The sequence below is a fragment of the Ambystoma mexicanum genome, chromosome 5p (genome assembly GCF_040938575.1).
Source record: "Ambystoma mexicanum isolate Mex_15411 chromosome 5p, UKY_AmexF1_1, whole genome shotgun sequence".
In the NCBI taxonomy this organism is placed as follows: Eukaryota; Metazoa; Chordata; class Amphibia; order Caudata; family Ambystomatidae; genus Ambystoma; species Ambystoma mexicanum.
Window position 1 is genome coordinate 721,379,794 of NC_090930.1, and position 15,954 is coordinate 721,395,747.

Consider the following 15,954-nt stretch of genomic DNA (forward strand, 5'->3'; position numbering starts at 1 on the left):
GCAGGGATAACCTCAGGAGTTTCCCAATTTGATGAAATCTTCCTTTGTAAGGCTGTATGGAAAGGGACCACAGGATCCTCCTGTGGACCTTTGTCTAGTATGTCTGTAAGGTCATCCTGTTGAAAAACAGGTGAAGGCGCAGACCAACCCATGAATTCAATAATTCTTGCCATCGGGGTTCTATAGGGGGTTTCGGCATGTTCCCCTGGGTCTGGTTTGGCAAATTCCACTTCTGGGGAAGTGTCCAGCCCACTTGCCTCATGTAATGATTCCTGTAGGTCTTTCAACCTTCTTTCCTCAGAGGTAAAATCCTCTGAAACAGGTGGTGTGGTCCTCTGCAGCCCAAAGGGTCTTTCTTGGTCAGGATCCTCCCCTTCTTCATAGATTGAAGATAATCTGGGGTACTCTGACCTCGGAAATGGTGTAAAACCCATTTCTAAAGCAGAAGGAGCCAAACTCGTCATTATTGGGCGAGAAAACGTCGATGTCGTCGACACCGATGTGAAAGGCTTCGAAGGCGCCGAGAAAGGCGTCGAGAAAACTGGAAGAGGCCTCGAAGAACTCGAGATGATCGGGATCCTACCCGAGGATGTCGACGACGTTCTCGGCGTCGTGCTGGAGGCTCTGGGTATAACCGTTGGCTGTGAAGTAGCCGTGGTTTTCTCTTTTATCGGCGTCAATGTCGACGATGGCGTCGATTCGATTGACCGATGCGAAGAACCCTTCGACAACGGCGTCAATCCATGCGTCGAAGGGATCTTCGACGACGGCGTCGAAGATGGTGCCTTCCTACCCGATGGCCCGTGGCGCTCTCGGGTGGACTCGTTCGCCGGGTGCAACGACTCGCAGCGTTTCGATTTTTTGGGTTTTTCACCCAGGGTATCACCCTCAGCTGTCTTCGAGGGGGTCGAGGCTGCTTTCTCGAAGACGCTTAGCATTTTCTTCCTGAATTCCTCCCACTCAGCCTGAGAGCTGTGTTTTGTGGGGCAGGAGACCCTTTCTGGGGAAACAGAAGATGACGAGGAAGGGGATTTTCGACATCTCTTCTTTGAGTGTCTAGATCTCGACAAGTGGTGGGAGCTACTTCGAGACATAGAATGGGAATGCTTTCGACGGCGAGGAGACGGATGCCTCGACTCGGCCGAAGAAACTTTCAAGGAGGTTTTGACTGACTTACCTCTCTCGAGCTTCCCCTTGCGCTCCAAGGCTTTCGCCGTCATGGACATGCAGTCCTCACACTCCGAACAATGGTGCTCGACTCCCAAGCACCACAAACAGATCCTGTGAGGATCCGTTATCGACATTTTCTTTCCGCAGTCTCGACATTTTTTGAAGCCGGACCGCGGAGTCGTCGGTTCGGATGAAGAAGCCATCGAGGACGAGTTGTTTTTATCGAGTAAATATAAGAGGTTTATCCGACTGAACTGAGCAACGATATTCCGAGGCCCCACGAAGCGCGGGAAACGGAACTGAGCAACAGACGCCGCGCATGGCTATTTATGGGCATGGTGGCGTCGGCGCCGATACGGTGGCTGTCGAGGGACGTCGACTCGGCAGACGTCGACGCACAGCACCCTCTACAGAGAAAAAATTTCCGAGGCCAGCAAGCTGGAGACGAATTATCAAAGATAAGGAATACGTTGGAGGACACAATCCCTTCGAAGTTCAGATTCTCATCAGAAAGCGGGGTCTCCCTTCTCCAAGCTTTCTCTTGGCTTATCACAATACGGGATTCCCTCTTCTTAGCTTTCCCCTTGGCATCCCTCCATTGGGTTCCCATAGCCACAGTTTATGATTTTCTAACAGTTCATGATTTGCTCTTCTCATCCCTGTCAGGTTCACACTTGCCACAGTTCACAAGACAGTCTCTTCGGACCCCTTAGGTTCTCCCCTTTGCCCAAGTCTGGTCTCAGCCCTTGTCAGGCTACACACAGTTCTCATGCACACAATTCACTTGGCTTTCCCCAATGCACTTTGCTTTCCTCCATGTGTCAAAGACTTGATTGTACCAGGGGTTTTGCTTGACCCTCGTATGACCCCTTAGGCACCTCACGCTGGTTTTCCGCCAAGGCCTCTTGGTTCTTGTGTTTTCAAAACAGGTCCCGGTCAGAGTCTTTCGAATGAGCACCCACGTGGCGCTGGACCGCTCTGCACCTGGACCCCAACTGGGCTTTCTTTAAAGTTCATAAACACAAGTTTTTTGTTCAACTGTTGCCGCTTGAAACCTTGGGCCCAGCACAGTTCGGTTTCATATCAGTTTCCTCCGACTTAACAGCTGTGCTGAGCTTTATGGACTTTCCCGTCTGGAGAGTCAAGGACAACACCACCATGGTGGCAAGCGATGCACCCCGCTTTGGCTGTCAGTGCATGGGGACCCTGTATGCCGTGTACACCTGTTGCACCAAATGCCAGCTGGACTTCCTGGTCTTATGATTCTCTTTTCGAAGGCTTCGTGGGGCTGAGTTGAAAAGGGCAAGGGTAATTCCCTCCTCGTCCTTTCAGGTCTTGCCGCATTTCTCCTTCGCTTGAACTGCCGGTCCGGAAAATCTGCTCTTTTGTCCGTTTGGCCTTGCTCAAAGTGTACTTTCATACTTCGCTTTGTATCCATGTGAGGAAGAGAAAGGGCCGTCAGTTGTGTGTAGATGTTGTCAATTGCCTGACCCTTGTGTCGGGACATGTCAGGTAAACGGCTCTGGTTGGAGTCCTTTGTTTGTCATTGTGTGAGAAAGTGTTTTTGTCAGAAAAGGAGGGTGGTAGAGATTCCAAGTATCCTACGGGGTGGAAAGGGGGAAAGGTGTTGCATGAAATTAAAGCCCTCGTACTAGGGGGGGGGTTTGTAAGCTCAGAAGAGCAAAAATTTGTGGGGTTTGAGAAAAAAAACGGGAATTACCAGGATTATTATCGGAAAATTAACGGGGAGTATTGTGGAAACGGTAGTGTTTGGCCCAAGTAGACTGGGAGTTCGGAAAACAATCTGGAGGAATGTGGAGAAGAATGACTGGGAGTATTAGGGTAGGTAACGGAACTAGGGATTCTGGGATATGTTGTTTTCGAGTGCAACAGGGTTTCTGACAGATTCACCAGATGCAGAGGGGATGTTGGATTCTGGTAAAGGAGGTTCATTGGGTGGGAGGCCAAGTTGGTACAATCTATAAAGGCCTCAAGGACCTTGTCTTCCCGGCCCTTTCTTCGGATGCGGCTCACCTGGGGTATTCCCCTGAGAATACCCTGGGTTTCCCTACCCAGGTGATCCTCCCCCACCCCCAGGAACTGGATCGAACAGCGATGGCCGTGTCCTGGCCACCTGGATAAGGGATTCCTGGGCTCTACTCAGGAGAACACCCTGGTTTCTCACATAGGAAGCTAGTCCAGACATAGGGGCCACGAGGCAAAGATCTTGAACATTTCTAGTGCAGGATTCCGGAAAATGCACTCCAAATGTAACATGCAATTTAACCATACCCGGCAGGAAAAAGGTTGTAGACCGCACAATGAGGCCAGGGACACTATGGCTGAAAAGCACTACAGACCTTGCAGGTCCAACACTGCAGACACACTGCGACCATAGACGTTATAATGAAACCAAGAGGAACAAAGTGTGGGAAAAATGATAGTTTAGAGAGTGAAAAATGATCATCTGAACATGGATGCTTCTGCCCCATTCACATGGATGGAAGAACTGTCAGGTGGGTCCGGAACAATGATGTGTAGGAGTGGATCAGTGCTGGGCATATCATCAGCTCCTATTTTCTTTTATTTTTCATCCTTTGATCTGTTCCCGTACAGATGGGGACTATTTCCAATAAGTATGGAGCAAAGGGATAGGATGTGAGATTAATTGGAGTTTGCTTTCCTTTAATTGCAAATGATAACACACGGTCAGAGATCTCCAAATTGGATAGGAAGCCATACTGTATTCAAAACATGTTAAATGTATATTGTGCAGTTTAAATAACATTCACTTAATTAAATCATCATGAAACAAAAGTAAATGTGTCAAAAATTTGAAGACTACACATACCTGAAGGAACAGTTGCATCAAGGTTTGGTGCTGGCGTGCTCCCGTTGTTTTGAAAGCCATCATACTTTACACTTGGCTCTTGTGACTGATCTGTCTTCGACTCTGCTGAGGATGATTTAAGATTGCCACTATTTAAGTGTGGTTTTTGTAAGCACACATACTTTGGAACTGCTGGAGATAATGGCAAACTGCCAACCTCCATATTCCTGCTTTGTGAGTTGGCAGACTTGGGAAGAGTAAGATGCGATTTCTTTCGGTAGACACCCTTTACACTTGGGTACTTGGCACTGACAGTCGAACTCCTTGGTCGGCCGGCTTTCTGCAAACTTGCACCTTTAGCAGAGAGCTTTTTTTTGTTAACACTTTTGGGCATAGCTGGAAGCGCTTTCCGAGGCAATTTATGCAGATTGGAACAACTGTCTTTTCGTTTCCGTTTGTGGACAGGGTTGATCTTTGATGACGCTAATTTATGCTGGATGGTACTGCTTACAATTGTATTGAGAGCGTTCCCATTTTTAGGCCCTGCTTGGAGCGATTTGGGAATTGGTGGTGATGCTTGCAAATTCACATCCTTTGCCAATTTCTTTTGTGGCCTTCCTTTTTTTGGAACTGCAGCAGAAGGCTGCTGCGTACTTGAAATCTTCACATTTGGGCTCTGTGGTTTAGCAACTTTGGCCTTTCCTCTAAATATTTTTGAGGTATTTCTATCATTTATAATCTTGTTATGCGGTCTGCGATTCTTAAGCATGGATTTAGTTGATTTCTCTGCACTGGTACTCTTAAGTTTCTGCAAATCATCATTCATAGTCACTACTGGAAGCACGTGCTGCATAATGGTATCATCTGCACAAGAATAATCTGTAGGCACAATAGAGACTGGCAGTTGGGAGTGTAAAGGCCTCTTTGTCTTAAGGGGCTTGCATCGGTTTGACACTGCTTTGCTCACTTTGCCTTTCTTTTCCACAACAGACTCTGCACAACCAGCTTGTTTCATTTCTGCAAGAGCAAAATGTGACATCAATTAATCTTCCATCAATAAAAATGTTAGTGTTACATTTCTTAGTCATACAGTTGTTTTCAGCTTACAGTTATCCATAAAATATTAGACTATTTGTATCACTACTTACTATGCTTTATTTACTAAGTGATTACCCATCAGCCTTAACAGCAATCCATAGATACAACAGAAAAACTTCAGCAATCATTAAAAGACCCCAACCTCCCATTAACACACACTGTATTGTGAAATAGAAGAACCCATATAGTAGAATTGTTCTTCAACCACAATGCACAGGCAGTGATTAAAATTAAAGACAAAAGTTGCAATGAGTTCACGTTTTCTGATGCAGGTAAGAAAAGCGGGCAAGGCGTTCACAAGTAAATAACAGTGGTCCGATGGGAACCCATGTATGACAGTCAATCAACATCCCACTACAATATGGCCCCCTAGTTTCATAATTAGTAAAGAAAACATAGGTGTCCTATAGAGAGGACAAAGGAGGAGTCGAACATGCAACTCTTAGAGAACTACTATGGCTAATGCTTATTCGATTATAGAATGGTCTACAGATTCTCATGGCTGACAACATATCCCTTATAATCAGGGAGCAGGGACAACACGTCCTCAACAAAAACCCTTATTAGCTTACCTTCACCGGTGCATTCCTTGTGATCAAAGTGCTCATAAAACTCCAAGCTTTCACATCACTATTTTACTTTTAGTTATTAGGTTTTGTTCATGTGTCAAAATGACACCCAGAGAAGCTAAAAATCAATGTTTCTCACCATAGCAACTACTTTAGTCCTAGTCCAAAGTCTCCTTTCTTTCCTCCATAAACGGGGGATATCCTTCCAGCTGACAAAGTTCATAAGGTCTTCGGTTTCCCTTCCCTAAGACGTCAGCTTGTCCAGCTTGCCAATTCACACTTAGTTTCAGTCTATCAATATTCAAAACCAGTTCCAGGTCAACTTTACACTCCTGTTTCCTTGACAGTTTATACAGATTGCTTTGTTCTGCTTCACTTAAGCAATCTTTCATACATGCAGATTTGTTATCTGTATGTTTTTGACTCTCACAGATACAGTATACTCGGTCTAGGTGCAGTTGTCAGACCACAAGTTCCACCCATTACAGCTCACACAGCCGGTAACCCTAGGCTTTCTTGCCCACACAGGTTCTTCTATCCCTGTGCCTGTGTTCTTGTTCACATTCACTTTGCTTTCTCCGCGCCAATCTTTTGGCTTTGCCACCACGTGTTTCCTCTTTGCCAGTCTCTTGACTTTGCCACAATGTGTTTTAATAACTCCCTGGTGCTCCCTTTCCTTCACCACATTACTTTCACACACTCTAGTAATGTTCATTACTTGTGTTTCATTGTATTTCATAAGATTTGATGTTTGCCTTTCAATATATGCTACCTGTGCTTCACACAAGCATGCATTCCATTCATAGGTTTATCAATGCTTTCCCTTTTATGTATGCATTGACATCTGATTTGTAAATGTTTCTATGTTGTGTAATGTTTGCTGTAAGCCATAATTGCAATAAACATTTTTTGTTTAAATGCTTTCCTTTAGTTCAGTATTCAATAGTTCTTAGTTTATATTATTTCACTTGCAGTTCAACTTCTCATATTATTCACTTCAACCCTTCACTTTGGGTTCAGTTTAGCTTGCACATCTCATTTAGTTCATTCAGCAATTACTTTGCCCTGCAATAGCCCCCAGGCATGCCCAGATAGGAGTGTTCACCTTTGTTCACTCACCGGTCGCTGGCGGCTCTTCCGGGCGGCTTCTTTCCTCTTCTTCTGCTCTGCATACAGGACTCTGTAGTATTGCGAGCCATGCTCAGACTCTGCTATTCCCTCTGTGGGTTGACAGCAGCTCCGCTCTCCTCTTGCGGATGCTGCCGTTAACTTGCATCAATAGAATTTCTTTCGTGCCCCACAGCTCCTGCTGTGGGCACGCGACCAGGGAGGTTCAAACCACTGAACCTCTCACGGCCCACTCGAACCTCAGCATCGCAGTCTCTCCTGGGTATTTGCCGGCATCCTGGCCTCCAGGCAGGAGCCTCCTCGGCAGCCGCCTTCTCAACAGGATTTCCCCCCCCTCGCAGGCCTGAAACGTTCGAGCCGGCCTCTACTGCTGGTCTCTCCCTCCCGATTGTCGGACCCACCTTTTATGCACCTGCAACCATTTCACAGGTTGCTGGTGCGAGTCCTCAAGTCCAGTTTCCTGATCGTGGTTATTGGTGCTCTCTTGACATGCCTGACCCTTAGAACAGTCTTTGGGCCTCTTCCTCGTCTCTGTACCAGCGTGGTGAAATGACATGTCAGTGTGTACCACTCCTAGTCGCCTCATCCTCATCCCAATACTATATTTCTTTTATAATACACTTCCAGATTGGAGTAGCTTTGCATATAAAATCCATCAACATAGGTAATAGTACAGAGCACTTAAAACACATTAAAATGTCCCATGGTATAGGTTTCTTAAAATGTCCATGCACTCCTCAGAATTTCATCATATAGAAAATCAAATTACTATCACCAGCAACCTATTCCATCTTATAGTTACATCTTCATCCCGATACTTGTTACTGTAAGTTTCCATATACTGAATTCTAAGTCTATCTAAACTGATAGTGACACATTACAGTTCAGCTGATTCAATCATATTCTCACTGCATAGTCTACATAACCGATCTAGACGCAGAATATCAAGTTTAGCACCCTTAATCTCCATCACATCACTAGCATGGAACTTAAGTTATATTCTTATGGTAGCACTATTATGGTAGGCACCAATATAACTCAGAGCCACTGTACAATACATTATGGTCGGATGAATGTGCTGCAGTTAACATTGTGATCAGGCGTTCATCGTTTTCCATATTATGACTTTGTATCTTTGCTTTCAGACACCCTTTCAATGTATCAACGGAAGGGTTTTTCTTAGTTATATCATACCCTTTCGTCCATCCATTGTCTTGCGCCCACAGGTAACAAAGTCTACCAAATGACTCAGTTATATTTCTATAGGCCTGCACCACATCCACCATGATAGTGTCATTAGCAAGTTTCATCAAGTTCTCATAACTCATTACTAACTTGTGCTCGACTCTTGCAGCAATTCTCATTACATTGAACTCCAATGCTAGATATTCGACTGATAAGGATTTGGGCATTCTGAACAGTACTATAGTGGTATGATTGAGGGGAAATGAAGGGAAGTGATTGGCAACAGCCTATAAAGGCAGGGCGAGGGAAAGTTGGCTATCGCAAGGAAAAGGGGTATACCATGTCTTGCCTGCGGACATCCTCTCTCCAATCCCAAAGGACCCTCCATCCAGGTGATCCTCCCTCGCATCTCCACCCCCATGGCCAGGATCCAAAAGCAATGGCCTTTCCCTGGCCACCTGAGAAGAGGATCCAAGGGGAGTAGGTGTGAGGATACCCTCAAGTTTCTCACACAGGGCTCTGCCAAAAGCGGATGTGTCCTCTGGCTTTGTCTACTAGTGTCTTTCCTTCAAACCAGGCAGTGCCTAAATGGATATTAATGTTTCAGTGGGGGTTGGAGGGTAGTTTGTATGGAGAAAATAATACTATGAAGTGCTGAGAGTACTGTAGTCTCTACAGTAAAGGAAATGTTACTTACCTGTAAGTACAGTTCTCTAATGTGCATCTTTTATAGATTAAAATGCTTATTTGAATATTCTCGGTCATTGATGAAGGAACCTCCTTATAATATATATTATCTTATACCAACCTTCTTATGAGGTATTGGGCTCAAAATGCAGCATGGTTTGAGGAAGAAAATGTAGATAATGAATAGATTATCACATTGCTCAGGCATATCCATGACCGGTTTTGGTATGGGAAAGGTGGGCATTCAGAATGTACCTTCCTGGTTTCCTTAATCAAAACAAATTTCCTTTAAAATGTACCATAACTTACCATGACAGGAAAATGTAATTCTGGGAGTTATAAAGTCACTTACCTTTAACAGACCACTGGAAATACTTCATTGCATTTCCAGTCAAATCATCACCCAAATAACACTTCAATCACTTACACTGAATTATTATAGCAAGACCAAGCTGCTCACGTGATGTGGATTATATACACATTCGGAGGATGTGTCAGAAAACTTTCCTAAGATCCGATATGCAAACGTATATCCAAACAGCACACACAGAAGCAGCTTGGGCTAACGGGCACAATTCACAGGCTAAAAACATATCCCACACAGAAGCAAAGACTAGATTGGTTACCACATATGGAAAACTAAGAACATTTTGGGAATCTTACAACAAGGCATATCCTACATTATGGTACATAAATCTAACTAGACCGCACAACCCTGTTTCGACCTAAAATGTGCATGATGTCCTCTATTAATAGTACACAGTAACTGCGGCCCAAGGTGAGAAGGCTAGTCAAAGGCTGGATCATGTAAATGAACTCTGATAAGCGCCCAACCTCAGCCCAAGAAGATTCCCGTCTCACACACTAATATAACCATTACCTTAAAGGCCCTAGCAGGACTGAAGAACCTTCAGGAAGGACAAACTGGGATTCTGCTCCCAAAGAAGTCGTGGTCGAAATCCAGCCCTCAGTTAAATGCACCCATCATTTTTTTTACCAGTTTTCCCATATATAAAACCTGGCCGTTCGTGGCTTATGGGAGTACGGAGAGGGGGCTATGCACGATGTGTTTTCTTTGACATGGTTTTCTACATGCCTTGGAGCACCACGGCACTGTGGAAGGCTCAAAGTCTGATCATAAGTACTTTGAGCGCAAGCCTAGGGTTTTGGTAACCATGACAAATGATGAAACCCAATAATGTGAGGGGTTTTTTTGCTCTCTTTTTAGGGACCTTTAACAAACTTGGCAAATTCAGATTTTTGACATACAAACCCTCCCCAAAGTTGTTAGGGCCTACGGAAATAAGCACAAGGGCTTCGCCACATGTGTTTTCTTGGGCAGGTTTCAACATGCCCAGCCTCACCATGCAGCGAGTAATTTCCAGACATACCACCCTTGCGCAGATAACACCTCTACAGCTATCTCTCTCCTCTTGACGCTGCGCCCCATAGATATAGTTGAGTCCCACGATAAGGTAGGTCTATTTGCACACACAGCTCCTCTACCATTTCCTTCTCATGCCTTACTGTGCATCTTCTATATCCCTTACCCTAATCCCAATTATCTACCCGACGTTGCTTCTCCCCATCAATACTGAATGTTCAATCATACTCCTCATTTGCCTCTCAAACAGGCAAAACACCTCTAAGTTAAAAACTATGGCAGTATTTGCTATACAAATGCAAGATTACATAATTTGACACTGTGGATGACTCAAAAGGTGCCAATGACATGCTTTGGGTCCTTAAGCACTCTACCCAGAGGCAAAAGCTGAGAGTTTTGGAGAAAAAAAAGAATCCTTTTGGTAGACATATTACTGAGTAAACCTCCCAAATAAACCAAAGTTGTTTAAGCTGGCTTTTCAGGGAGCTGTTGAAAATAATTGGCAAATTCGGACTTCTGTGATTGATAGCCAGCAGCTCCAGCGACAAAACCAATGGGCCCATGGTTCGGGTAAGTAGGAAAGAAGTAGGAGCAGGGATTGCCAAAGGCGGTGCCATAGTGCTTGCTCCATCCTGCAGGAGCTCTACATTAGGGTCGGACAGGGACTCCGTAGTTATCGTTAAGTTGGACTCCCCAAAGAAAAAAAGTTTTGCCTAGCTTACATCTTTGCTGCCATTTGACAAATCTGTATGCAACTATATCAAGGAATCCTTGGTAACATTAAGCGGTTTCATAGACAACCAAAGAAACTGCATTCACTTTAGTGTTGTTTTGGATCCCCTTACTAGTTATCCAATAGACTATGGCCAATATTGAGGCCATCTTCAGATTCTTTACCACGCATTAGGTCCTCTCCAAAGTTCTCCCTTTAACATTTTCTTCAAGAATCTTAATCACACAGCTTTACTTTTCACATCATTTTAAGGCTATAAATTCTTTACTATTGTGGGGTTTAGACATTGTTGTACTCGTTTGGTGCGCTCATACAGGGGACATAGGTTTATGAGTTTTCCTCCAGGGTGGAGCCCAGTGGAGTGTCCCTTCTTCCCCTCACCAAATGTGACGCAAAGGCCAAAAAGAGCCTTTTCAACACTTGTTCCACCTGGAAACTTAAAAACATCTATGTGGAGGATAGACATCAGGATTGTCTATTTTTTAGCCAGATCATATTCTCGATTTCTGATACATGTGCCAGTCCTTCTCTAAAAGGACTCTTAATGATAGACGCAGGAGACTTACGGATTGGCTCAATTAGGCTATGGTCACTGGGGCCTCCGCTTTAATGAGAAGCTGTGCTTCACTGCATCCAGAAGGCCCCCAAAGTAAATTCCATCTTCAAAGAGGTCAAGATACCATGAGCAGAGTTCCTGTACGAAAAGGGCGAGGAAAAGGGCAAGGAAAGGGCAAGGAAAGGGGATTCCTCCGGGTCCTGATAAGCCTACCATGCCTGATAGAGCCTATTCATCACACAATCCAGCCACCTCGTCGACGAAATACCCAACAGTCACACCTTTTATGAAGTCCCAACAAGGTTCACGTCTTTGAGGCACACCACTTCAAAAACATCTATCATGCAGTTGATGGTAAAGACACCTTTGTCCCTGATGCTCAAACAGTTAGTGACCCCCCTCGTCGTTGACCACAAATGCGAATCCTTCCAAGCCTCCTGTGTCCATTACCTTGTCCACGACCATAGCATCAAAGATCTTTGGCAACCGTCCAGTCATTAGTAGACTAATCTATGCGCTTCTTGTCAGGGCATTGTAAGGAAGGCATGGTATCAAAATAAGACAGACACAAGTGATCACAGTTCAAGGGTGTTTATTAAAGTGTACAATGGGTGAGATAAACGCCTAATCTAAACCTGAATCTAAGATGGGAGCAAGCTACGACCATAAAAAAATAATATAGTCCTAGTTGAGTCTAGTCAAATAAAAAGGGCCTATACAAAAAATTTTTTAAAAAACTATTGCTAATCCTTACTGCTATGTTCCATAAACAGCCATAAACAACAAAACAAGGGATCCTTCAATTTATCTTCACGTCGGGCGATTACCCTTCACCCTTAGATCCCCCTCAGCCGGGCTCCGATCCTTCTCTAAACCTTAGCCTCCCTCAGTCGGGCTCAGACCAACTACTCACTGTGGACATCCCTCAGTCCGATTCACACTTGTCGTCACAGTTTACACGGGTGCATTACTGCTCACCCTAATTCGCAGGCATCCCTCAACCGGGTTCACATTTGCCAAAATACACAGTTCACTTTGCTTAGCTTTCTCTTGGCATCCCTCAGTCGGGTTCACACTTGCCTCCACAACCTGCCAAAGACTTTCGACTGTACAAGGGATTTGGCTTGACCCTCGTATGACCTATGACACCTCACGCCGCCTCCACTAAGAACTCTTGGTACTTTTAGTTTCTACAACAACGAAGACCTTTGACTATGCACAGGATTCAACAGCTGCAGGACCACTTCGATTTTCTAGTTTAACACATTCACCATGTTCAGAAGCGAGGCACTAGTCAGAGTCATTCAAATGAGCGCCCACCTGGCGCCTGACCACTCTAACTGTGATACCACCTTTGCTCAGAAAAGACCTTTGTAGGTGTTGGGTTTATGTGCCTCCTTTAGGATATCCATACACCGTTGTGGAAGATTAAAGTGGCCGAACGCTAGGACTTCAACAGCCAGGCTGCCAAGTTCATAGATTGAGGACGAGGGTGGAGGGATGCTCCCTTGTGTTGTGTTGGCATGTTGTAAGGGCACAGGAGCTTGATCGGGTCATACATCGCCAGTTTGAGCAGATGTGGAAACCAAGGTTGTCTCGTCCACGTAGGAGCAACCGAGATTAGAGTTATTTGTTCCTGGTGCATCTTGTGCACTATATTGCTCAGGAGTGGTGTCGGGGGGTGGGAAAGCATAAGCAGATTTCCCTGACCAGTTCATCCACAGGGCGTTCCCTTTAGATCCTAGTTGGGGAAACCTGGATGTGAAGTCTTGGCTTTGTGCGTTTAGGCTTGAGGTAAACAGGTCTAATGGGGGTGATCCCATTGTGAGAATATTCTATCTAGGATATCTGTCAAGTTGCCACTCGTGTTCTTCTGGAAGAGGGTATCTGCTTAGCGAGTGTCTGCCAGAGAATTGAGTTACCCTGGAACATGTTGAGATGTTAGGAAAATGTTCTGCTTAAGTGCCCACTTCCCTATTTTTTGTGCGAGCTTAGACAGACTTTGAGAGTGAGCCTCCTTGCTTGTTCAGGTAGAACATGGCAGTGGTGCTGTCTGTGAGGACTTGCACTGTTTGACCAGTTAGATGTTGCTGAAAGGCCTGAAGAGCCTTGAGGACTGCCAAGAGTTCTAGGAAGTTGATATGTCTCTGGGCAGTAGCATGAGTCCACTGGCCGTGGGCTGTGTGGTGAAGGAAGTGAACCCCAATCCGGCGAGTGAGGCATCTGTAGTTAGGATCACTTGTGCTGGTGGAACGTGAAAGGGCTTTCCTTTTAGCAGGTTTTCCTTGGACCACCAGCTCAGGGCATGTACCAGGGTTAGCGAAACAACCACTAGATCGTCCCACTGACCGCTTGCCTGATACCATTGTTTTGATAACTATTCCTGCATTGGACACACACACAGGTGTGCAAGCGGAACCAAGTGAAAGTATGAGGCCATCATCCCGAGCAAGCGCATTGCTTTACGTACCGTTATCTGGCGACCAACGTTGTAGTGAGGTACTTGCAACAGCAGGTTTTTTACTCTCTTGGTTGAGGGGAAAGCCAGTTCCTCTTTTGTCTTTAGGATAGCCGCTAGAAATTGTTCTGTTTAGCTGGGGACTAGACTCGATTTATTTTCGTTGATAGAGAAGCTCCTGACGAAAAGAAGGTCTATTGTTTTTTGAGTATTTTGTTGGCAAATTTGAGGAGATTCTCCAGTGATTAGCCAGTCGTCCAGATAAGGGTATACTGGGATGGACCTTCTGCTCAAGTGTGCTGCCACTACTGTGATATTCTTTGTGAATACTCTTGGTGCTGAGGTGATGCTGAAGGGGAGTATTTTCAACTGGTAGTGCACTCCTGCTATCTGGAAACTCAGATATTTTCTATGCGCAGGGAGCATTGAAATATGAAAGTATGCATCTTTCATATCCAATGTTGCCATGTAGTCTCCGCGTTTTTGAAGTGGGATTACATCTTGGAGCATGGTCATGCAAAACAATTGAGGTTTGACATATTGGTTTGCTGGGCGCAGATCTAATACTGGGCGCATTGAAAAGGTCTTTCTTTGGCAAAAGGAAGTACGTTCAATAAATACCCTTGTTTATCTGGTTTGCTGGGACTATCTCTATGGAGTCTTTCTCCAGCGTAGCCTTTACTTCTTCCAACATAATGCGTTTTTCGTCTGTTGACATTTTCCTGTTTCTAGGCGGGCGGTAGTGTAGTTTTTGTACTAACTCGATACAATACCCGCCTGCCACGGTGGACAACACCCACATGTCTGATGTTATCCCCTCCCATGCGTGGATGAACTGTGAAATTCTGTCTCCTACTGGATGGAGTGGCATGGGAGGGGACTTGAAGCAGTGTGTCATTGTTTGGGGTGGGTGGAGACTCTCCCAGGTGAGGTTCTGCCCCTTCCTCGGCCGCTTTTATTTCCTCTTTGAAAATTGGAAGAGGAACCTTGACCTTGCGATTGGCCCCAAGACGCGAACTGTCCACCCTGAGTGTAGCCTGGGGAACGTTAGGCATCCTGACCCTGAAACCACCTAGAGTTTGAGGAGCCCCGTTGAACATAGGGCTTGTTCGTCAACTTAGGGATTTGAGAGTGTCATATTCAGCCTTCCCAAATAACACATTTGGCTCCACCGGCATGTTTTAGAGGGTTGCCAGAGTTTCTAACTTAAACCCCTGATTGTCTGAGCTAGGCGTGGTGCTTGATGAGCCTACCCTCTGCTATGATCCATCCTGCATTATCTGCCGCATCAAGGTTATTCTTCAGGATGTAGTTTGATATCTGCTTGCTAATTGAGCCTTTAGTGGCTCTGGGACAGCTTCGATTTGGCGTTCCAGGTCATCCCATTTGTGGCAGCCATAAATAGCTTTCCTTGTTTGGCGGGGCTTCGGCCAACGCCAGGGGAGTGCCTACCCTGTTTCTGGTGGTGGTGACCACTAAGGAATCTGGGCGCCGGTCTGAATAGTTGCTCTATTCTGGGGTTGACCACCCTTGTGAGACTAGGCACCAGTAGGGATGGCTGAATGCATCTTTGTATGGACTGTAGGAGCGGAATAAACTGGGTGGCGGACCTTTTGTCGTCCAGTATGTCTTCCACAAAGTCTTTGTCCACCTGTGCTTCCTGAGTGTCGATATTAAAAGTGTTGTGCCGCCTTCAGTAGCAGTTCAGTGTACTGTAGTTGGTTGTCAATATGCAAATATGCTATCAGTTGGTCCTGGTGGTCTGGCGACTGGATCACGTAAATGTCCATCATAAAATTGGTCTTGACTAGAAAGGACCGTAGGTCATGTGACCCTGAGGGGTCATCATGATACAAGTCCTGAAAGGGGTCTTGGTAGGTCAAGGCCAGGGCGCCTAGAGCAGAGGTGCTAGACGGTGGCTCAAGACAAGACTTTTTGGAAGTGGGCTGCTGTGCTGAGGCCCCTGGCTGTGAGGCATCTTTAAGGGTTGACAGTTGGTCTGGTTGTCGGTCAATGATGTCCACAAAACCTAACATCCTCAAGATTTTATTGAACTGTTCAGGTGTATAGTTGCATAAAGGTGGGAAGCCTGACATGATAGGGGTGGCCTGGGAGGGAATTTGATCTTTGTGGGGTATAGCCCCTGAGAGAGAGTC

General features: G+C 45.5%; 1 protein-coding gene across 1 annotated transcript in view; it reads right to left on the reverse strand.

Moving 5' to 3' along the window:
• LOC138480572 (uncharacterized) overlaps positions 1 to 15,954 on the reverse strand; it is a 188,652-nt gene that overhangs the window by 16,948 nt on the left and 155,750 nt on the right. Inside the window, exon 2 of the mRNA XM_069612297.1 lies at positions 4,022 to 5,017. Coding sequence (XP_069468398.1) covers positions 4,022 to 5,017 — 996 coding nt within the window. The remainder of the gene's footprint in view (positions 1 to 4,021; positions 5,018 to 15,954) is intronic.